The sequence below is a fragment of the Capricornis sumatraensis genome, chromosome 13 (assembly GCF_032405125.1).
Source record: "Capricornis sumatraensis isolate serow.1 chromosome 13, serow.2, whole genome shotgun sequence".
NCBI classification, from domain to species: Eukaryota; Metazoa; Chordata; class Mammalia; order Artiodactyla; family Bovidae; genus Capricornis; species Capricornis sumatraensis.
Genome location: NC_091081.1, coordinates 76,197,372 through 76,220,694, shown reverse-complemented (window position 1 = coordinate 76,220,694; position 23,323 = coordinate 76,197,372). Strand labels below are relative to the sequence as shown.

General features: G+C 43.5%; 1 protein-coding gene across 2 annotated transcripts in view; it reads right to left on the bottom strand.

Annotated features, from left to right (window-relative positions):
* Window positions 1-20,055: 20,055 nt before the first annotated feature.
* Window positions 20,056-23,323, bottom strand: part of ESR1 (estrogen receptor 1) — a 275,093-nt gene continuing 271,825 nt past the window's right edge. For both annotated transcript variants that reach the window (XM_068985148.1, XM_068985147.1), the window contains exon 8: window positions 20,056-20,290. In XM_068985148.1, coding sequence (XP_068841249.1) covers window positions 20,056-20,290 — 235 coding nt within the window. The remainder of the gene's footprint in view (window positions 20,291-23,323) is intronic.

Genomic DNA, 23,323 nt, shown 5'->3' with positions numbered 1-23,323 from the left:
TGAGAGAAGCCCAGTTTTTTTGGTGGTGGTGGTGGTTTTTTGTTTTTTTTTTTAAGTCTTACTAACTGTTGAAATGCACTCCTCTTTACCATCTTAGCTCCAACTTTTTGTTCTCGCTACTGATTCTTTCCTGCCTCACAAGCCTCAGCTCACAATCCACCTCCCTGTTGCCTTTGCAGATCACTGTTAGACTGACTTCCCTGGACTGAACTTCCCTCCCATGGTGTACTCCTGCTCTATAATGTCAAGTTATTCCTTCTTTCCCGCTCAGGGAACAGATCAGAGGTGAGATGTTCTTTTCTAAAGAAGACACACACCTGTGTGTCACGATTTCTCTTTCTGCTTCTGGGAAGGCTGTGAGCAGTGGTGGACACTGGAGTTGAAGGATGCCCTGTGCCCTCCTCTGAGGTGGTTCCTCTTCAGCTGGGCTCTTCCCTCACTTCCCAGTCACCCCAGCTCTGGATACCTGAAGGCCCTGGGCTTGTTTCTAGAGCAGTCTGGCCTTTGAAGAGAGATGTGTCGCCAGTTATGGAAATCACCACACAAGGAGGCATCAGTCATGGTGGAGACCAGCCCACAGCCTTCAGAGTCACTTCTCCACATGGCAGTTAACTGACTTAACTACACATTCCCCATCACCGAAGGGTCATATATTAAATGTGGCTGAGAAAGTGATGTAGCTTTGACTAAGACAAGTCTTCAAGTCCCATTTCTGCCTTTCTAAAACCCTGTGAAACACTGAATGGAAGGCATTATGTGCGTTTCTATTAAATATTTTCAAGACTTAGAGGAAAGGCCATTGGAAAAGGACAGAAGTGGGAATCCCCTGTAAGAGTAAACTCAAAACCATGAGGTGCTCTCTTCCCCCAGATGGCAACGTGACCCGTCCAGCAAGGACCAAGCCAGCCACAGATAAGACGAGTATTTCTGTCTAGAGCTCACATAGTCTCCATGCCTAATGAAGGAGGGGACACAGGGTACCATCTGGAGCATTCTTGCCTGTCCCAGCAGCTTCCCTGGCAGCAGAGAGAGAGATGGTCAGTGAAGGCTTTGTGGATGAGAAAGGGGCTTTGGAAGAATTTTAAGGGACTAGAAGGACACTGATGGCTGTTAAAGAGGCTCTAACTTCCACAGTGGGGATTGTCCAAAGCCCGGCTGTGGCCCAGAGGTAGGGAGTCATGCCCCCCGCCAAGTGATGAGTCAGGAAGGGCCTGGTGAAGAGATGAAGGGTAGGATTAATAATATCTTGGTAATGGAGTCTGCACAAACAGAAAATGTTAGAAAAACTGAGGGAAGAGAAAACCCATAAACCTAGGATGATGAGGGGAAAATAAAGAGTTAAAACTAAAAGTAGTGACTTACTGAAACGTCCACGGAGAGGTGCAAGGTTTTTGTGGAAACTGTGCCCAGGGAGCAGGAATGTTGCCTCCTGGAAAACGGGGCGGCTCAGCTTCCCTTGTTTTTGTAAGAACTGAGAAGAGATGCCTTCAAAAGTCTTGGATGGGCAGTTCAGCAAGCCGAGGGCCGAGATTTACTGTCAAAAGACAGGTGGGGGCAAACAGATTTACAGCCTGTGCCCTAGGGCCAAATATTAAGAAATTAGAGCTACAAAATTTTATTGGCAAGCCACTTAAGAGATCATAAAAAAAAGAAAGGTGGAGAGAATAGATTTATGAGAGCTGATCACGACTAGAAAAGCAGGGTCTCTAGCTGGTCTGGATGGACCAGAGAGCAGTCCCAGTAGCTGGGTTCCCTGCCCCCGCCCACCAGTCCACCGTCACCAAATATACCCCTAGGGACTTAGACAGAAATCAAACTCTCTCAGAGGATATGCTGAATAGAACCCCAAATCCCCAGGCATAGCAACATACACTCACATCACAAGTATGTATTAAATGCCCGGTGGAGAAGGCAATGGCACCCCACTCCAGTACTCTTGCCTGGAAAATCCATGGACAGAGGAGCCTGGTAGGCTGCAGTCCATGGGGTCGCTAAGAGTCGGACATGACTGAGCGACTTCACTTTCACTTTTCACTTTCATGCATTGGAGAAGGAAATGGCAACCCACTACAGTGTTGTTGCCTGGAGAATCCCAGGGACCGGGGAGCCTGGTGGGCTGCCGTCTATGAGGTCGCACAAAGTCGGCCACGACTGAAGCGACTTAGCAGCAGCAGCAGTGGGTGGCAAAGATGCTTCAAACTCTTCCGGAGTCAAGTTGCAGCTGAGCCCTCATCCCTTCCTGTGTCATTACCCATTAAAATGCCATCCCTGGGCCTTTGACATACAAGAGCATCTGTATTTTCCTCCACCCATTCTGTCCTGAAATTGGGGATAAAGGATAAATGAGGACACTAGAAGGGAACCAAACAGAAGCAATCTCTAATTTGGAAGAGAAAAGGGAAATTAAGCCTGGCTCGCTGTGTCTTTAGGTTCTGTCAACCAGTTTCCTCTCCTTTGCCATCTTTGTCACCTGGACGATGTTACAGAGTGGTATTTTTTGAAAGAGTCTGTGGACGTGGAGGCAGGTAGAGTGGTTTGCAAGCACACAGAGGCAATTTTCGGCTTAGTCAGATGCAGCACTAAGACGTTAATTTGAGTGAGAGAAGGTGCTTCACCCAGAGTGGCCATTGCAATTTTAGATTTAATAATACATTGTGATAATTGTGACCGATTGTTGTACCTCAAGTAACCCAGAGATGATGAAACCTAAAAGGAATGACTTTTTATGCTTCAGTTTCTGCCTCCTCACTGACCTGTCCCTCAGGGTTTTAAAATATCCACCAGAAATCTATTTGGGAATATCACAGAGGGGCATAAACTCAGGGAGAACCCTCCTCATTCAGATGAGCAAGTGAAGGAACTGGGGACCCTGGGGGGACACTTCCGGGAGCCTGTTCTCTGCAGGGCAGCTGAGGGCTTCTCAGACAGAGGGGGAGTTCTGTCTGCTATTGGGTAGAAGGTGGGAAGCAGAGGAATTCACTTGAACTCTGTGGTCAGGCAGGAGCATCTTGGAAGGCTAAGGAAGTTGGAAAGTTGAAAATTGGCTAATGAAAAACAGGGCGATATGCCGTAACACAGGCCGAACAACGAGGAACATTTAATCTGGGGAACCAAGGATGCCAGTGGGACTTGGACATAATCTATCTAAAATATGGTCTTAGTAAAAGGACTCAGATGCAGTTTTTTTTCTCTTTTTACCTGTTACCTAATACAGAAGCAGGATCATAACAGAATATAGAAAGCCCAGTTGTATCAGGAGAAGAAAGAAAAGTCCTGGGTCAGCTGCACAGATGCCTGCATCTGATGCCATAGGTGGTCTAGAAGAAATCCAAATCTCCCAGAGGAATCCTCACATCAGGGCCTCACAGATGCATGTTCCCAGCCCATGCTTAAATCCTGCTGGACACATTCTTGAGGCAGTGAGTGGCTGGACACAGAAAGTGAAGCTGCCAAACAGCTGCCAACACCAAGGACAGGTCCAGACCATTACCCTGAACCCCAAACCACCTGGCGCAGCACACCTCCCACCCCCGATGCCACACCTCCTTGTGGGATTTACAGGTTGACCAGAAACGGTAGGGATGCATCATGCTACAAGCAGTCTGTCCAGGCCAGTGGTGTTTCCAGTGTGGTCCAGCTCAGCTAGACTTCCCTGTAGCTCAAATGGTAAAGAATCTGCCTGCAATGCAGGAGACCTGGGTTCAATCCCTGGGTCGGGAAGATCCCTGGAGAAGAGAATGGCAACCCACTCCAGTGTTCTTGCCAGGAGAATCCCATGGACAGAGAAGCCTGGTGGGCTACAATCCGTGGGGTCACAAAGAGTCAGACACGACTCAGTGTTATGGCCAGAGCAGCAGCATCAGAGTCACCTGGAAACTTCTGCCCATTGTTGGCTCTAGAGCTGGGTTTCCAAGCCACCACTGCCCTGGATTTCCTTGTCTTGGAACCCTTTAACTCTCACCAGCTGCCACAACACCACGCTGTGTAAACAACCTCCCCCACCGACTTGTAATGTCAACTTCATCCAATAATAGGTTTCTGTATAAAACTGGACTTTTTTATTCTGGACTTTGTCTTGTGTTCTTGATCTACTTTTCCATTGCCGTCTTAATTATATTAGCAGTATGTAGTTAATTGTATTAGCAGCATATCATTATATTAAGAGCTGCCGCTGCCGCTAAGTCACTTCAGTCGTGTCCAACTCTGTGTGACCCCATAGACGGCAGCCCACCAGGCTCCCCTTTCCCAGGGATTCTCTGATATTAGGAGCAGTATATAGTATAACTGAATGTAGTAATAATGTATATATGCAACTATATATCGGAGAAGGCGACGGCACCCCACTCCAGTACTCCTGCCTGGAAAACCCCATGGACGGAGGAGCCTAGTAGGCTGCAGTCCATGGGGTCGCTGAGGGTCGGACACAACTGAGCGACTTCACTTTGACTTTTCACTTTCATGCATTGGAGAAGGAAATGGCAACCCACTCCAGTGTTCTTGCCTGGAGAATCTCAGGAACAGAGGAGCCTGGTAGGAGGCCATCTATGGGGTCGCACAGAGTCGGACACAACTGAAGCGACTTAGCAGCAGCAGCAGCAGCAACTATATATAAATATAAGATATATAATAATGTTAATAATGATATAGTATAAATTATGATATAAGAGTATATGATATATACTATTGATAGATATACTAATGATAAATAGTATAAATTATTATATTAATTATTTATTTTAAATAATTTTGTTTTAAATAAATTTATTTTTAATATTGATTATTTTATTAATTATTTTATTAATTATTAAATTATTTTATTATTTTTTAAGTTTTTCAGTGGTTTTTAGTATATTCACAGAATTGTGCAAACAATGCCATTGTCAATCTTAGAACATTGCATCACCTCAGAAAAAACTTCATGGGATGAATTGAGAGAATAACGTTGAAACATACATTACCACGTGTAAAACAGATAACTGGGGCTGGAGCAGGGGGTTGCTGTCTATAACACAGGAAGGCTCAAGAGGGAAGGGATATATGTATACTTAAGGCTGATTCACATTGTTTTTTTTTTATTTAATTTAATTTAATTTTTATTTATTTATTTTTATTTTACTTTACAATAGTGTATTGGTTCTGCCATACATTGACATGAATCTGCCACGGATGTACATGAGTTCCCAATCCTGAACACCCTTCCCCCCTCTCTCCCCATATCATCTCTCTGGGTCATCCCGGTGCACCAGCCCCAAGCATCCTGTATCCTGTATCAAACCTAGACTGGTGATTCGTTTCTTACAGGATAGTATACATGTTTCAATGCCATTCTTCCAAATCATCCCACCCTCTCCCTCTCCCACAGAGTCCAAAAGTCTGTTCTATACATCTGTGTCTCTTTTACTGTCTCGCATACAGGGTTATCACTAACATCTTTCTAAATTCCATATATATGTGTTAGTATACTGTATTGGTGTTTTTCTTTCTGGCTTACTATATATACTGTTGATAGATATACTAATGATATAATAGTATAAATTACCATATTATTTATTTTTAAATAAATTTATTTTTTAAATATTTTATTAATTATTAATAGTATATGGTACATACTATTGATATATATATACTAATGATACAATAGTATAAGTTATTTATACTATTATAATAGTATAAATATGAATAATGATATAATAGTATAAATTATATACTATTATAATTAATAATGATATAGTATAAATTATATACTATTATACTTAATTCATTATTAAGTATAATATACTTATATATTATAATACTACTATATATTATTATACTATACATTATTAAATATACTTAATTCATTATTAAGTATAGTAGAGTATACTAGTTTGTTATACGTTTTAATACATTTTAGAGTAAATCTCATTTCTCTATGTGTCTATTTTAAAGGCTGTTTTAAAAGATCAACTATTTGAATGACAAAACATTCTTTTGTTTTCTAAAGGAAAGTTTTCTATCTCCCTCTTAGTCATCTCCCACTTTGATGTGACTTTTCTGTCTTTTGATTTTCTCATTCAAACAGCATACACATATGTTTTTTAAAACTGGATCTATTTTTATTGTTCTGTGACTTGCATTTTTCACTTACCAATATTCCACAGACATATCAATACATATGTGTCTATTTCCCCTACCTGGACATCTCAGTGTCTTTTTTTTTCAACTGTTGTTTCCTTTCAGATTTTTGCTGTTTAAGCAATGCTGCATGCTTGCAGGTATATGCATGCTCATCTTTTGTATAATGCTGCTTATATTTCCCCAAGATGTGCTGTTCAGTGTGGAATTACTGAATAAAAAAGGTATGTATATTCTAAACTTTAATAAATTGTAATAAATTGTGCCAGATTATGTTCTGAAAAGTGGTAATGATTCTCAACCCCACCCAAATTAGAGACGAGAACCCTTTTTAGAGATCCTCCCTAAATCGAGAGCGGTATCTTCCAAATCATGGGAATTCATCCCAAATTATTAATGATGAGAATCTGTACATTATACTCTTTGAGGGGACTTTTACAATGTAGAACCCCAGGCATCACCCCAAACCAGTTAAATCATGAGTGTTCAGTTGTCAGTATCTGTCTGAAGCTCTCTGGGTGATTCCCTTGTGTAGACAAGTCCTGAAGGTCTGGACTAGATATTATCTGTTTTCTAAAATATTGCACGATTGAGGCAGCATTAGCTCTTTTATTTTTATTGTTATTTCACTCTTCTTTTTTAATCTTTTGGCAGTGCCCTGTGGCATGTGGAATCTTAGTTCTCCAACCAGGGACTGAACCCATGTTCCCTGCCTTGGTAATTCAGAGTCTTAACCACCGGATTGCCAGGGAAGTCTCAGCTTGCTGTTTGTAAAATGTGCATTTTCATGACCAGGTTGTATGACCGACCATTGTTCCAGTTTATTCTCTGTTTTTCTGCTGCTTTTTTAAAACAATTTTTAAATACTATTTCCAAGGAACTCTTCGCATATTAGAAAATTAGCCCTGTAATTCATATCATTTATACATACAGTTCCTTTAGTCACACAGGAAGTTTTAATTTTTATGTCACCAAATCTGACATGTTCTTCTTCCTTCTGAGATTCTGGCTATTGTATATTAAGATGGCCTTTTCCACTGTAAGATTATGCAGATTTTTGCATGCATTCTCTATGAGTAGGTCTCTAATCTATCTGGAATTATTTTTGTAGTTGCTGTAAAGCAAAGAACCACTTTGTTATTTTCCAGATAAATAGATAATTGTCCCAATGCCGGTCAGGAATAAGAACTAGTCTATTATCACTAGTTTTTAGCAACTAAATGTCAGTCAGCATGGGGTTTGTTGAATAAATTATAGCACATACATAAAGTGTTTACTATAATGCAACTATTTTTTAAAATGAGATCAATCTATATTTGTTAGGGAAGCTGTCTAAGCATTTTTTTTTTTTTAATTTTATTTGTTTACTTTTGGCTGCACTGGGCCTCTGTTGCTGCCCAGGGGCTTTCTGAAGTCGCGGAACAGGGCCTGCTTTCCAGTTGCGGTGCGAAGCTTCTCACTGAGGTGGATTCTTTGGTTGCAGAGCACGGGCTTTGGGGCACGTGGGCTTCGGTAGCTGCAGTGCATAGCCTTAGTTGCTCCCAGACACGTGGGACCTTCCCGGACCAGGGATTGAAGCTGTGTTCTCCACGTTGGCAGGCAGATTATTATCCACTGGACCACCATGGGAGTCTTGTCATATATTCTTTCTTTTTTTAATATAAATTTGTTTATTTTAATTGGAGGCAAATTACTTTACAATATTGTGTTGATTTTGCCATACATCAACATGAATCCACCACGTGTGTGGACGTGTTCCCCATCCTGAACCCCACTCCCACCTCCCTCCCCATACCATCCCTCTGGGTCATCCCAGTGCACCAGCCCCAAGCATCCTGTATCATGCATTGAACCTGGACTGGAGATTCATTTCACATATGATATAATACATATTTCAATGTATTCTTAAATTTATTTATTTCCTTTTTTAATTTTTTAAATATAAATTTATTTATTATAATTGGAGGTTAATTACTTTACAATATTTTATTGGCACTGAGATGACCCAGAGGGATGGTACGGGGAGGGAGGAGGGAGGGGGGTTCAGGATGGGGAACACGTGTATACCTGTGGCAGATTCATGTTGCTGTATGGCAAAACCAATATATTCTTAAATTTAAAAAAAAAAAGATATAAAATGGTTTCTTTAATATCCCCATTGAAAAATTTTTTTAATTTTATATTTGAGTATATTTGATTAACAATGTTGTATTAGTTTCAGGTGCACAGCAAACTGACTCAGTTATACATACACACGTGTCTATTCTTTTTCAAATTATTTTCCCAGTTAGGTTGTTACAGAATATTGAGCTCCCTTTTCGGTATAGTAGGTTCTTGTTGGTTATCTGTTTTAAATATAGTAGTGTGTACTCATCAGTCCCAAACTCCCAATCTAATCCCTACCCGCCCTTACCCCCTGAGGTGGGGCGGAGGATAAATTCACTCTGTAACTCCACAAGTCTGTTTCTGTTTTGTAAATAAGTTCATTTGTATCATTCAGGTTTTCGATTCCACATATAAGCAATATCATATGGTATTTGTCTTTTTCAGACTTACTTCACTTAGTATGATAGTATCTAGGTCCATCCACGTTGCTACAGATGAACATGCCCCTACTTTAGTAGAAAGAGAACTGATAACTGTTAAAGGCAAGGGAAAAGTTTAGAAAGTTATATATAAAATTCAAAACTTAACAATGTGAATAGAGTCTTAGGGGAAGAAACAATTTTCAACACATTAAATAGTGTGTTAAATAACTTGTGACAAGGAGCGTGATTTGTTTTTGAGATTCAAAATTGCTGCACTAATAATAATTTTAAAAGACAAGAAAAAGGTAATTCTGTTCTTTCATGATGAAACATTTGATTTGCTTTTTAATTATTTTTGTGATATGCCCAAAATAAATTGTGACAGGTCATGTATTAAAAGTGGCAGAATCTTAATGGCTGACTCCACTCCAGGTGGTCATCCTGGATTTATTCTTGGTTCCAGGACTCATGAGCAGAGGTGGTACAAGCTCCTGATTTGAGATGAGGAGGCTCCCAGATCGAGAGACTTGCTGAATCCTCGGAGAAGAGCCTTCTCGGGAGAGATGTCCTCCAATTGGGACTCTTGTTCAGGAAAAACCTCCACTTCCTAAATTTACTCCACCTGCAGAAGTCACCCTGCTCACAGGTGAATCCTGGGACAGCCTGATCACAGAAGGAATGGAGGCGGAAGCCCAGGAAGTCACAGGCAGCTTCTACCAGTGCAGGTGCCACAGATTCACCCTGCTGTCCTTGCTCCTTACAGTCTGCCCCTACTCAACAACCTCCTGGCAGATTCTGCCACCTAAAACCAGGCTTTGAGAGAGGCTCAGACCCTCATCTTCCTCCCCCACCCCCACTGATTCTGTGATCGGAATAAGAAATTGATAATAAAACACAAACCCCTTCCTAGAAAGGGTCTACCTGTAGCAGAGACTCTGGAGCCAAAATACCTGGGCTCAACCCACAGTTCAGCAGTTTCCTAGCCCTGTAACCTTAGGAAGTTACTTAACCTTTCTGTTCCCTAGTTTCTTCCTCTGTAAGATGGGATAATAATAGTACCCACCGCCTGGGGTTTGTTATGAGGATTATCCACAGCAATGTAAGGGCTGCACACTGCAAGGCAAGTACTAAGGGACGATAATGCTGGACACTTCATTGTTGTTTATTCCAGCTCCTAATTGATTTCAGAAATGGTTTTTGAGAAGAGCTTTCCACATTTTATTCCCACACTCATTTTTAACCTTTTTGGGAAGGCGAAGAATGCTTAGGAACTTGAAAGCCCTGCTGATACCCGGGAATCAATAAACAGGAACAGATGAGAATCTCCTGGGTTTGCATTTCTGAGCTGCCATCCCCACCCCTGCTGCCTCACCAGGTGCGGTTCCCTCAGGACCTCACCTCCCCAGACTCTCGCCATCTTCTTAGCTGGATGGGAGTGAGAGCACCTGGACCCTGAAGATGCCTGACAAAGGTCACAACCTATAGACCAAGGCTAACTGGTTGGCCTCTTACAGGTTGTGGCCTGTTTTTGTAAGCCCTTGACCTAAGAATGGGGTCCATTTTTTTAATAACTGTTTTTTGTGTGTGTGTGTGTGTGACCACACCATAAGTTCCCTGTGTTAGTTGCTTGAACAGAGATCAAACCTATGCCCCCTGTATTGGAAGGGCGTAGTCTTAACCATTGGAGCGCTAGGGAAGTCCCAGGTTTCATATTTTCTAAGGGTTGTAAAACTAAAAAAGACACATGAAAACGTTGCCAGCCTCATTAAGTAAGGCACTTACTCTCTGGCCCTTTACAGAGAGAGTTTGTTTCCTTGAGACAAACACCGTTGTGGTGGAGTTGTTAGTGAGAGGGTGGCACCGAAGCACCACCCTGAGATTTTCAGACTCCTTCTCCTGACATGACTTCTCTGAAGGACATCTCCACCGGGTCACCTCAGCACTAAATCCCTCCCCTCAGTCTGGCTGCCCCTGGGGAATTCTTCCGCTGAAACCACTTCTGTGGCAGCCATGAAGAAATCTTTCTTTTTCCCCCTCAAAAAAAATTTTTTTTTGTTGGATTTGGTGGGGGGTGAGGTGGGGCCAGCGCTTTCATGTTCGTCTTTGGAATGAAAATGGCATCTTTCTTTCATGAGTAATAGGCACAGAGGGTTCTGCAAATCCTTTGGCCTCTCAGAAGTTGCATGTTCAAAGTCCTAGTTGGGGCGCCTGCCAGGTCAACGGTCCTCGCTGTTCCCTCAGCTGTGGGTGCCGACGTGAGAAAATTGAGGCTTCGGGCCCCTCTGCAGAGCTTGTTTCTCGGGGCTGGGTACTTCCCGTTGGCAGAGAGAGTGCATACGTGGCTACCTCAGCAGGGATAAAGTATGGGAAGTATGGTACCAGGATGGTGACATAGTTTAACAGGTGATAAACTTTGTGTGTTCAGCGTTTTTAGCTCCTCTTTTTTGGCTCGTTGAGCTCCTGGCATCGTTTCCCTGGGAACTGCATCAAGCAGTGACTTCCCTTGATGGTCCTTGTGTTACCCAGAGGTCTGTACTGCCCTGGCAACTGTTGTGAACTTGTGTCTCCAAGGTCACAGAGAAGTTGGGGTGGGGGGTCGGGGAATAAAAAGACTCACCTTTCAGAACACTTTATCTGAAACTGGACTCAGGATGTTTGTAAGGCTTTCTTTTATCTTTCTGCCTTCATAGCAATCATAGAAAATAAACGGGGAGATCTCCATATAGCTTGAAACTCTGATACAGGCTCCCCTTCACTTTTCTAAACCAAGGCCAAGTCTCAGCAGCTTTCCCCATAGGACTAAGCCTGAGTTCACCTGTCTTTTCAGGGTCCAAGTCTCTATACTTCATAGACTCTGGTTCTGTGATCCTGGGCTGGGTACCTGCTTCTACACTGCTAAGTACTGAAAACTGATTTCTCTATCTGAACCTCCCGTGTGTTCATAAACTTGCTTTTCCTTACATATCATTTTTTGTTTGGCTGGTTTTTTGCATTCTTTGGCTTATAAGGATTGTTAATGACTGTTTTTGAATATTTAATAATAAATTCAAAGATGAATGAATGGGTCATTAGCTCTAGATTTAATCCCATCTTAGTGAAGCATCTGGCAGCCCCAGTGTGGCACCTTCAGCCCTTCCCTTGTTTTGAACAAAGTGGCACCTTAGCCTGGTTGAGCCCCGGAGACTCACCTGCCCCTGGTATCCTCAAGGGCCTGGGAGGGCCCACAGAGCAGCTCCCAGAGGCCACGGCACAATCCCCCCCATGACTGTGTTGTCCCCTTGTCCCACCCTTCTCCCCTCCAGCCTATGGTCTGGGGCCCTGGGTGTTGACATGTGGGTTTTCTGGTTGTAAATCTGGGAATACGCAGGAATCTGGACAGTGTACACCCCATCGAGCCTGAATTCCTGCAGCCCGTAAAATGTTTACCAGCTCACAAAGCTTTCATGGGCCTTCCCTACAATCATTGACTTCTCAGCAAAAAGGCACCTGCTGACAGGTTGTAGAGCTGCCTAGGGGCCTCTGAGAGTGCTGAGTCTGGAAGGTGCTCAGAACACTGTCTGCCCTGGGGCCTTCTGAGAGACTGGCTCCCGACCAAGGGTCCAGGGCCGGCTGGCAGTTTTGGAGCCCTTTGGAGTCCCTTCCTCTGCTCCTCCAGCCCCTTGAGGACATCCCACCCTGATTCAAAATCACTTTTTAAAATGTTTACTCTCAGTGTTTCCCTGCCCTAGTTTTTGTTGTCGTTGTTCTTTGTTCATTTTGTTTCTGTTTCTTTTTCCCCCTCAATTTCATCTAGTTAGGATGAAAGCGCCTAATTTGTCAGTTCTATGCAGAAAACATGCCTAGGCCAGAGCCCGTGGTCCCATTCCCGGGCCATGAGCTAGGAGCTGCTCTGGGGGCAAGAGAAGGGGGTGAGCCTGGCCCAGGTACTGTCACCCTGAAACAGGGCTTGCTGCCAGTGAGGGCACCACTGCCTCCGACGTCAGCATCTCGGGTCATCTGCTAGATAGAGCCTTTCCTGGTGCCAAGGGACAGAGGAGCATCCCTCTTCAGCTCACCCGCTATTCCAACCAGGGGCAGGAAGGGTGCCTGGATGACCTCAGAGACCAGGAACACTTGCACTGAGTTCCGGAGGCATGAGCAGAAGAAATGATTGTCACACTGTCCTAATCAAGGGCCACCCATTAGTCAGAGAGGAGGTCGTGTCTCCCCAGAACTCGAAGGACAGGACATGAAGCATCCTGCCCGAAGTGCTGTATTTCTAGGAGTCACACTTCCCTTCAAATTCCACAGGAATTTTTCTTTCTACTCATCAGATACAGAATAAGCAATGGAGGCCAGGAGGCAGTGGAATGATATAGCCAACATACTGAAAACAAAACTGATGACCAGGAGCGCTACATTCAGAAAAATCATCTTTCAAATATGAAGGTGAAATAAATGCATTACCAGACAAACAGAGAATTTATTACTAGTAGACTTGCCCTAGAAGAAATACTCTCAATAATTCCTTCAGACTGAGAAAAAATGATACCAGACATGTGACTCAAATCTGCGGGAAGAAATGAAGAATGCTGAAAATGGTGAATATGTGGATTAATATTTTTAAAAGCGCTAAGTCATGTGTGACTCTTGCAATCCCATGAACTGTAGCCCACCAGGCTCCCCTATCCATGGGATTCTCCAGGCAAGAATACTGAGTGGGTTGCTATTTCCTTCTCCAGGGGAACTTCCCGACCCAGAAATTGAACCCAGGTCTCTCACACTGCAGACAGATGCTTTACCAACTGAGCTACACAGGAAGCCCTTGGATTAATATTAGAAAGCCTATAAATATATATTTTCTCATTTTTGTCTTAGCTTCTTTAAAAGATATAAAGTTGTACAAGCCAATAAATATAACATTACTGGGTTTATGACATCTAGATATATATGACAATAATAATATGAAGAAGGGAGAGAATGGAGCTACAGTATGGCGGAGCAAAGATTTTTATTTTACCAAATTTGTTAGTATTAATCTAAAATAGATTGTGAAAAGTTATGATGCATGCTATAAAAGCAACCACTAAGAAAATAACTTTAGAATAGTAAAAAAAAAAAAAATCAACAGATAAATATCAATGATACCCTAAAGATATTTATTTCACCAAAACAAAGGAAGAGCCAGTAAGGAGGAACAGAGCAATGAAAAAGACAGGAGACATATTCAAAATAACAAAGTGGTAACTGTAAATCTAAACCTATCAGTGATCCCACTAAATGTCAGTGCTCACAGAGCATGATAACAGTTGCATAATTATGCCTAACATGCATTGAGAGCTTACTATGGGCAGGTCCTATATCCACACTTGAGACATTTATCTCTTTTGATCTTCATAACAGCACTGTCCTAAAGATTCACTGCAAGGACTGATGTGGAAGCTGAAGCTCCAATACCTCGGCCACCTGATGCGAAGAACTGACTCATTAGAAAAGACCCTGATGCTGGGAAAGAGTGAAGGTAGGAGGGGAAGGGGATGACAGAAGATGAGATGGTTGGGTGGCATCACCAGCTTGATGGACATGAGTTTGAGCAAGCTCTGGGAGTTGGTGATGGACAGAGAAGCCTGGTGTGCTGCAGTCCATGGATTGCAAAGAGATGGACACAACTGAGCGACTGAACTGAATAGCCCTGTAGAATGGGTATTGTTCTTATTTATATTTTAGATATAAGGAAGCCAATGAAAATCAGGATTGAAGAACTTGCCCAGGGATGACAGAACGCAAGCTTTTTGGAATCCAAATGACAAACAATGTGAAAAATTAAACTCATCCTAATAAAGAGGTGAGTGCAGACACGCAGTTGGAGAAGATTCGGGAAAGGGGGAAGAAGCAATGCCAGCTGCTATCCTTTAGCGTTCTCTGTGAATTAACCCATGTAGTCTTCTCAGCAACACTTCCAGGCAAGAGGTACTATTGTCCATCTTTACAGGTGAAGAAGCTGAGGCACGGGGAAAGTACCTTGCCCAAGTTCGCATCATAAATAGTATAACGAGGTTTCAAATGGGCTAATCCAGCTGCAGATCCCATGTGCATATTATGTTGCCTCTCAGTCCCATTATCCCCCTCTCCCCAGTTCACCAGTTAAATCACAGAAACAATGGGGCAAAGAGGACATGTAGGTGGCTCTTCAAAGGGAAAAGAGTCCTGAAATGGAAACCAGAGGTGGGATGGGGTTGGGGTAAACCAGTCCTTTCTGCTTTGGGTGCATGATGGGGCGAGGTTTCTGAATGATTATGTAAGTTTCAGATGCATTCACGCAGTGCTCAATCACGTCCAACTCTGTAGCCCCATGGATTGTAGCCCACGAGGCTCCTCTGTCCAGGCAAGTATTCTCCAGGCAAGAATACTGGAATGGGCTGCCATCTCCCCCTCCAGGGAATCTTCTCTACCCAGGGATCAAACCTGTGGCAGGCAAGTTCTTTACCACTAGCACCACTTGGGAATCCCCTCATAACTACTCTGAAGCTTTCTACTTCCCCACAAGGAAGGGGTTGGGATTAAACATTAGAAAATAACTACTAGTTTTAAAAATTAATATATTTATTTTAATTGGAGGCTAATTACTTTACAATATTGTAGTGGGTTTTGCCATACATTGACATGAGTCAGCCATGGGTTTACATGTGTCAACATAGTTTAAAAAAAAAGAAAAGAACTACTATTTTCATGAGCATCTCATATAATCTTCACAATTGTCTGTGAATTAGGTGTTACTGTTATCACCTTGCTGATGAGGAAGCAGAGGCTCTGAAAATTCATGACCAATGGTCATAAAACTTGTATGTGCCGGAGCCAAGAAGTGCGGCCAGGTCTGCCTGACTCCAAGGACCACACGTTCCCTTCTGTACCTGGGGCGGGAGGTCAGTGGGGGTTGGAGGGGAGCCTGGCATCAGACTGATCACCTGAATTCACTGTGCTCTGACGATGCATGTCACCACTCTGATCTTGGGCAGCCAGCGCCAAACCACCAGCAAGAAGGGGGCTGACACAAAAACAAACAAAAGGCTTTCATTTAATTCTTTATTTGAACATCAAATAGGTAGAGAAAATTGTTTAAGGTGCTTGAGCATCCCACTGGATTCTTTTTTTTTTTTTTTGTAAGGTGCAAAAGAGGTTTACAAGTGTGTTTCATTAAACAAAGCAAAGCTGCAACAAAACAGAATCACATCAATAATAGTATGCATTGGCGTATTAATCCATCAAACACAATTTGGCATTTGAGCTTTTCCCCGTAAAAACAAGAGCTCTACACTGAAGAATACGTAGTGCACAAAAAGCGCTGTTTATAAACCGTGAGAGAACATAAACTGGCATAATGTCACTTATTAATTCAAGTCTCTATGACCAATGACCTCTCTGTGAATGCAAAGGGGTCCGTGCCTCAGGCACCTGTTCATGGGGCTGTATGTGGTTTCCAGGGTACACAGCTCTGTAAAAACACACTGAAGATGGGTTTGAAATATGGCAGCATTTACACATTTTAAAAGTTCAGGCACATTTGGATGCAAAAAAAAACAAAAATAGAAATTTTTCTTGAATCTCTGAAAGACAGTGCAAACTTGAAGTGCCATAATAGAGGCAGCAGTTACTTAGAAAACAATTTTCAGTGACTTAGAAGGAGGCCACATTCACGTTAATCCAAATGGAAAGGAGCTGCAATTAAAAACAGAGACTAACACTAATGAAAAGGTGGATGTGTGGGGCGGCACTTGAAGTCATTTGCTCCAGTTGACAGTAAGTTTTCCGGAAGTTCACCCAGGAAGTGTGCAGCGTCATCTGGGTCATCATCCCAAGACTTGAACCCAAGAGAATCACGGCTGTCTCAGAAGCTACATATGACTCTACATGTGTTTCTAATAACTAGTTTCCAGAAGCAAATCTGCCTGTGAATATCAAACGTTAACTATAGTCCTAGTGATCACTCCCAGTACCCACAGTCCATCTCAGAGGTGGGGAGTATGACTAGGAAGAGATTTGGGATTGGTTTCATGTAGGGATAGTCTAAACCAGTGGCCTAAACCAACAGCCATTTCAGCGTATAAAGATTTTAAAGCAAGAACATCTAATGGGATCAGAAGTTGGATTATCAGTTAGCCTCTTATTTGTTCAGCCCTCAAAAGGCACGGGCTATGGCATGGTTAAACATAGTTGCAAGGTTAATAAGGAAATTGAATCAATGACTACACTTCCTCAGGGGCTGGGTTTTGCAACCTACGTAGGGTCTTCTCTTTGGATGAACTAACCTCTATGATTGTTGCGTGACAGCATTACAGAATCATTACTGCAAGCCTGGAGCTAAGCGATGGCTAAAAGAAACACAGACCACTAGCTATTTTTTGGACTGTACTGCACATGCCTCTAGTTCTGCCCCAGAACTCGAGCTGCCATTATAGGATCAGCTGTCATATACAGCTATTCGTGGTGAACGGGACACAAGTGAAATACTGAACCCTGGTGCACACCCCAAGTGCCAGTGCTGATCTGCCTCAAAATGCTTTCAAGACTCTTATCACGATATTTTTCATTCTTAAAATGCCCCAACCCATTTCCCCACTCTATTCTACTAACCCATCCACTCCCTCTCTGATTGACCTTGTCTTTCAAACTTTAAACTGTATCAGAGTAGGGGGGGGAAATACAGCATATTCCCTACATCCGAGTAACATCCGCTGCAAAGTATCAGCTCTCCATTAGTGGCACTTCATTTAAGAATAAGAGATTTCTAAAATTACTTGAAACTCCTGGGCTAACATACCAACCATCTGGTGCTCTCTGCCCATTTCAAATGTAATAGTGTCTTTACATGAATACAAACATCTTATGTGAATAATGTAAAACCCTCCGCTGGATTATTGTTTGGATTTAGCTGGTATTACATCATCTAGAATCCTAGAATTTTTTTGTTTGTTTTTATTTTTTTAAAAGAAAATCTAAGTATAAACATTAAAAAGAACCCACTGACCCATTAGCTACTGTCCAAAAATATTACTACTTATATTTTGGTAAAGCAAAATTAGCTGCCCTGAATAATTTTCCTTTTCAGGTATAATCTCTGCTACATATGATTGTCTATCATTCAATATCCAACAATAGGCATCTGGATTAGTGCTATTTCATCTACTGTGGATATAAAAGTTGATATGAAAATGTGATCATCATTTAAATGAATAATCACCAGGCCTTAGGCATCAATGACTACATGACAAGGTAGTGATACCAAAAAAGTAAACATATTTTTTGTTGGCTTTGAATGTTAACCCAGTCAAATTAAATCCAAAACAGAATCACTACATTCAGTTGTCTGATAAACAAGCATTGCAATTTCAAAAAAATATATATTATACTGTATAAGGTGCTTCTTAAACAAAAACAACAAAAGAATTATGTTCTAAACATTCTTACTGCAGATACATAAAATCGCCCCCAAATTTAGATGCACTTGTGAAAAAACTTTTTATTTTTTTGGCCTTCCCAGGTTCCCGGCCCTTTGGTGATCACTTACTGGGTAATCAGATGAGTGAAATCCACTTCTGAAACAGGCATCCCAAGAGAAGCCCTAGAACCTTGGCTGGGTTTGTTGCCTAACACATTGCCTGTCAACAGGGTTCGAGTTACAGACAGTGTGGTCACCAGAGGAAACCAAACTTTCTTTATAGCTGAGAAGGGGAACTAATTCATAACTGCTTTAGAGACGCAAAGACCCAGGGAAGCTGCTTCTTGTTTAGTGAGCTTTTCTTGTTTAGTCTATAGGTCCAATGGATTCCTATGGCCCAATTCTAGTCTTTTTCTCTTGGCTTAGGAAGTTTAATGAAACAGAGTCTGGAGAAGTTTTGTCTTTTTTCCTCCCGCCTCGAGGCTAAACCCTGATTTTTGCATGAGCTCTAAATAACCAAGGGCAGGTGTGGTCTGACCAGGCCCCAGGCAGCCTGAGTTCAGAAAGCTCCAATGCTGGCTCTCCTCCCCCAAGGAGCACTTGCCTCCAACCAGGGTCGCTGGGAGCACAAAAGGGAAGAGGAGGAGGAGGACAGCCCCCCATGGACCCCAGGGCAGCCCCGTACTACACTGTGGGGTCAGCCCGTAGCACTCCAAAGTGGCTGCAGCCTGTGGCACGGCCATCCTGAGCCTCACAGTTTTATCCAGTTTCTGCCCCTCTTTGGTCTCTAGCCCCTACAAGAATCATGCAAGTTTACTATTAAGCCCACAGTCCCGGGGCTAAAAGTGTCACCAGAGTGCCTGCTCCTTTGCCCTTGGTCGCAGCCTGAAAGTGAAAGTGAGGTCGCTCAGTGGTGTCTGACTCTTTGCGACCCCATGGACTGTAGCCTAACAGGCTCCTCAGTCCATGGGATTTTCCAAGCAGGATTTTCGCAGCCTAGGCACTAGGAATTCACCTTGTAAGTGATACACCAGGAAGAGCCATGTAGAGCGCCCTCTGCTGGTAGGAGTGAGATCACACTAGAACAGGTCCTGAAGCCCATTTACTGCAAGTCCTGGGGTGGGGGCGGGGGGAGAAGGGGGAGGTGAGGCTTTCTTTTATAAAATGAAAATGAAAACAAAAGACAAGTATCTATCTAAACTGGTGGATGTGGAGGTTACTTAACTGGGATCAACTTTGCTGCTTTCCATGGATCCATGGGAAGCGAGAATTAATTGGAACCCATGACCTATATATATTTAGTGCTCTCAATGGTAAAGCGTTTAGCAAATTTGAAGGGGCAGTGTACTAAGCTGACAAAGTCTTGACAATTAGGGGCCTTCCTTCCCTGTGTGCATCTTGTATTCCTATAGGGGAAGTGGGTGGACAATCACTGAATATTCTGCTACAGCCATGCAACAGAGAAAAAGCTTTAATAAAATGATATGGACCTATAGGAATACAAGAGGACATTATAATGAACCCTGGGCCTCGCTTTCTCCAAGTTAGCAATTAAAGGAGCCACTGTTCTTTCCTGTGGCTGATGCTCAGATCCATTAACAAGTGCTTCACGTTCATGGAGGTGACATGTCCACTCTCCAGGCCTGGGTCACAAGTAGCTAAAGTGCACAGTCACCTGAACCCAGCTCGGAGACCGAGCTCAGTCATGAAGCGCTAGGTGAATCCTCGTGTTGAGTAAGGTAGCAAAGGCAGAGAGAGAGAGAGAACGGTTACAAAGAAATGAGCCCTGGAATCCCTTTGGCTGTTCCCAAAACAAGGCGTGCCACATAGAACTGAGCGAGCGAATGAATGGCCATCCATACCAGAAAGCCAGTGGTGGGTGCATGCCAAGAGTGTGTGCAGGGGCAGAATTCGGCTAGAGTGATGCATGATGTGGGTAAAGTGCAACAGGGATTCTCAGAACCTTGGCGGGGGCGGGGGCCGGGAGCCGGGGAACTCTCAGACTGTGCTGGGGAAATTCTCTGCCTCCCCAGTGATGTAATATGTTTGCAAGGAATGCGATGAAGTGCAGCCAGTGGTGGCCAGCTGGCTCTGATTCACGTCCTCCGGGGGTGTGCTCCCGAAGTTGGCTGGGGCGTGCAGGCGGTGGGCATCCAGCATCTCCAGCAGCAGGTCGTAGAGAGGCACCACGTTCTTGCACTTCATGCTGTATAGGTGCTCCATGCCTTTGTTGCTGCAGGAGGGGAGACACAGACAGGACCACTCAGACCAGCCTCAGACCCAGGACGGCTGAGACGCTGAGGAAGGGCAACTAAGAAAAGCCCCAGGACACTGATATGCCAAACTTTCCTCCTGCTTCAAGAGCCAGTTCAGGGTTTACTATACAGGTGACTTTCTCTCCTCTATCACCGCTACATCTAAAAAGAGAACAGTTGTGTTTGTTGTTTTCACCTAGTCACTAAGTTGTGTCTGACTCTTTGCGACCCCATGGACTGTAGCTTGCCAGGCTCCTCTCTCTGTCCATGGGATTTCTCAGGCAAGAATACTGGAGTGGGTTGCTCAGCCACCAAGTACGAAAGAGGTTTTTTTATGGGGGCGGGGTGGGGGGCACATCACTTGGCATGTGGGATCTTAGTACCCCGACCAGAAATTAAACCCAGGCCCCCTGCATTGGAACCATGGAGTCTTAAACACTAAGAAGGTCCAGGAAGGAACTTTTCAAATATGCAAAACAGTTCAAGAAGTTCCCTTGCTCACAACTGTCCAGCTGCTTCTCATTTAACCCAGAATAAAATCTAAATTTCTGTCTGTACTATGCAAGGCCCGACTGACATGCCTTCCGCCCTCCTCTCAGACTTTGTCCCTCTTCCCTAACCCATACCTTGAGCCAGCCGAGTTTTCATGCTGCCCCTTAAAGACACCAAGTTCTTTATGCCCAGACTCAGGGTACCTGCACTGGTTCTTCCCCGCTCCTGCCTGGAGGCACTTCTCCCAGATCTCCGGGTGTCACCGGTTCTGAGAGACCTGCCACGACCCCAAGGGCAGAGGGCTCAAGGCCCCGTGGCTTTAGCCAGCCTCTTTCAACGTCATTCCGTTTTCCTCCCAGCACGCATGTCAACCTGAAATCCTTCTATGTACGTATTTATGTACATGTGTATTTTTATTCTTTTTAAAACACCTGTGCTTGTCTGCCTTGGGTCTTAGTTGCGGCATGCAGGATCTTTGGTTCTCGTGTGCAGACCCTCATGTTGTAGCACACGGCTCAGTAGCTTCGCGGCATGAGGGATCTTAGTTCCCTGACCAGGATTTGAACCCCTGTCCCCTGCACTGCAAGGCAGATTCTTAACCACTGGACCACCAGGGAAGTCCCTGTATTTTTACTCTTGCTTCCTAAGCACAAGCACATACACACAAGCACAGACACACACAGACCTAACACACACAGTACAAGTTCCACGAGGGGTAGCAATTTGTCCACCCCGTTAGGCCTAGCACAGTGGCAAGAACATGGTTAACCCTCAGAAAATATGGGCTACACAGGGAAATGCAGGCAAATGGCCTTTCTCCTTTGACCACTGTCCCCTACTGTCCTGCTCCACCAGCCACACTTCTGCCTGTCTCCTCCACGACATCACCAGCAGGAGAAAAAACAGACAAACAAACCCAAACACTATTATCTAGCTTGAAATTCCTTTTAAAAGAATCGTGTATCATAAGGAGGCAGGCCAAGAGCCTCCTAAAAATTACTTGCATTTTCAGTCAGGGCAAAGTCAACCCTCGTTGGAGGCGTGCCATGAAAACAATCAGGCTTCAGAGCAATTCGGGCCATATAACAGCCACCAAAATTACGTTTTAAAGTGGGATTTTGTGGTTGTTGTTTTTTTTTGAGTTTGTTTGTTTTAATTTGAAATGCTGTTAAAGTTAAATGCCCCTGGATCTGACACCGTCTTTCTCTTGCAACCCCATGAATCACATTTACCGTGAGATGAAATCTGGTGTTAAATGCTCTGCATGAGAGCATATGGTCGGGGCCAAGCTTAACACAACAGAGTTCTGTAATTTAGATTGGCTGTAATGAGGCACCACAATATTGTTGTCAGTGTTGGTGAGAGAGAGAGAGAAAGAGGGAGGGAGGGAGTCTGCAAGCCAGCTCAAAGCTTGCAACAGAACAGCAACTTCTCTTCAGCCCTTCCCACAATTCAAACAGAAACTCCTACTGCCATTGCCCTTGGCCACCTGTTGCCAGTAAAACTAGCAAGGCTTGTATATTCAGTGCAAATATACTTTGGTATTAACTAACGAGGCTTCCTAATGCTGACAAGCAGTTAATGGATCTGAAAATTCAGCAATTCCAACCACCACCACCAACAAAAAAAAAATCCTTCATCTGTGATACACGGTTTCTCCATCAAATTCCTAGCTCAGAATAAAGCTAATATATTTTCTTCAAGGGGAAGGCTACTCTCTCAGCCAGGAAAGTTGGTAGAGGCTTATGTTATTCTGATCCATCCCCCTCTTCCCTCTGTGTAATATTCATCAAAAGAAATGGACGGGAAAGGACTGAAAACGTATACTCCAAATGCAATGATCTACTTAACCTGGCCGGATTCTCGGGGACTCCTGGGAACACAGACTGCACTCACTTTGACAAGTGAGAGCCGTCAGTTTTGAATTTCAGATTCACAGGGAAAACCTCAGGTAATTTGTCTGTTTCTTCATGAGAGACAGCTCCTTCACTCAGTAATGAAGTGATGCTCATATACCGCATCCAAGACTTCATACACGGCACTGAATGGGTTACAACGAAAGAAAGACACATTTATTTTCTCAAGAAGCGAACGACTTGTGGAGTTAGCTCCAGAAAAGGGGCCACCTGGGACTCTGATGGGATGAACTTCTTGCCACCTGACTCACAGTTTTTCAAGGTTTAAAGACCCCTTAAAAATTTAATCTCTTTCCAGATACCTTGGCCCTTCCCTCAGAGCCACTGAGAAACAGAATCTCTTTTTCATTCCTGGAGGCCTGAAGTAAGCCTAAGGTCATAGGGGCTTCATCATGCAGGTGTGGTCTTTCTGGAGTAAAGAATCTAATACTTTCTCCATCTGTTCCCTGAAGGATAAGTTCTGCTCATGGGAACAGTACCCACTAAGTCCCTGGCCAAGCATTTAGAATAGAAACAAGGCCATTTTCGCCTTCTGGTGCATAAAGGCTCTATTTCCTCTGCTATCAACCTTTCTTATCTTCTATAGAAAATATTTATTGAATA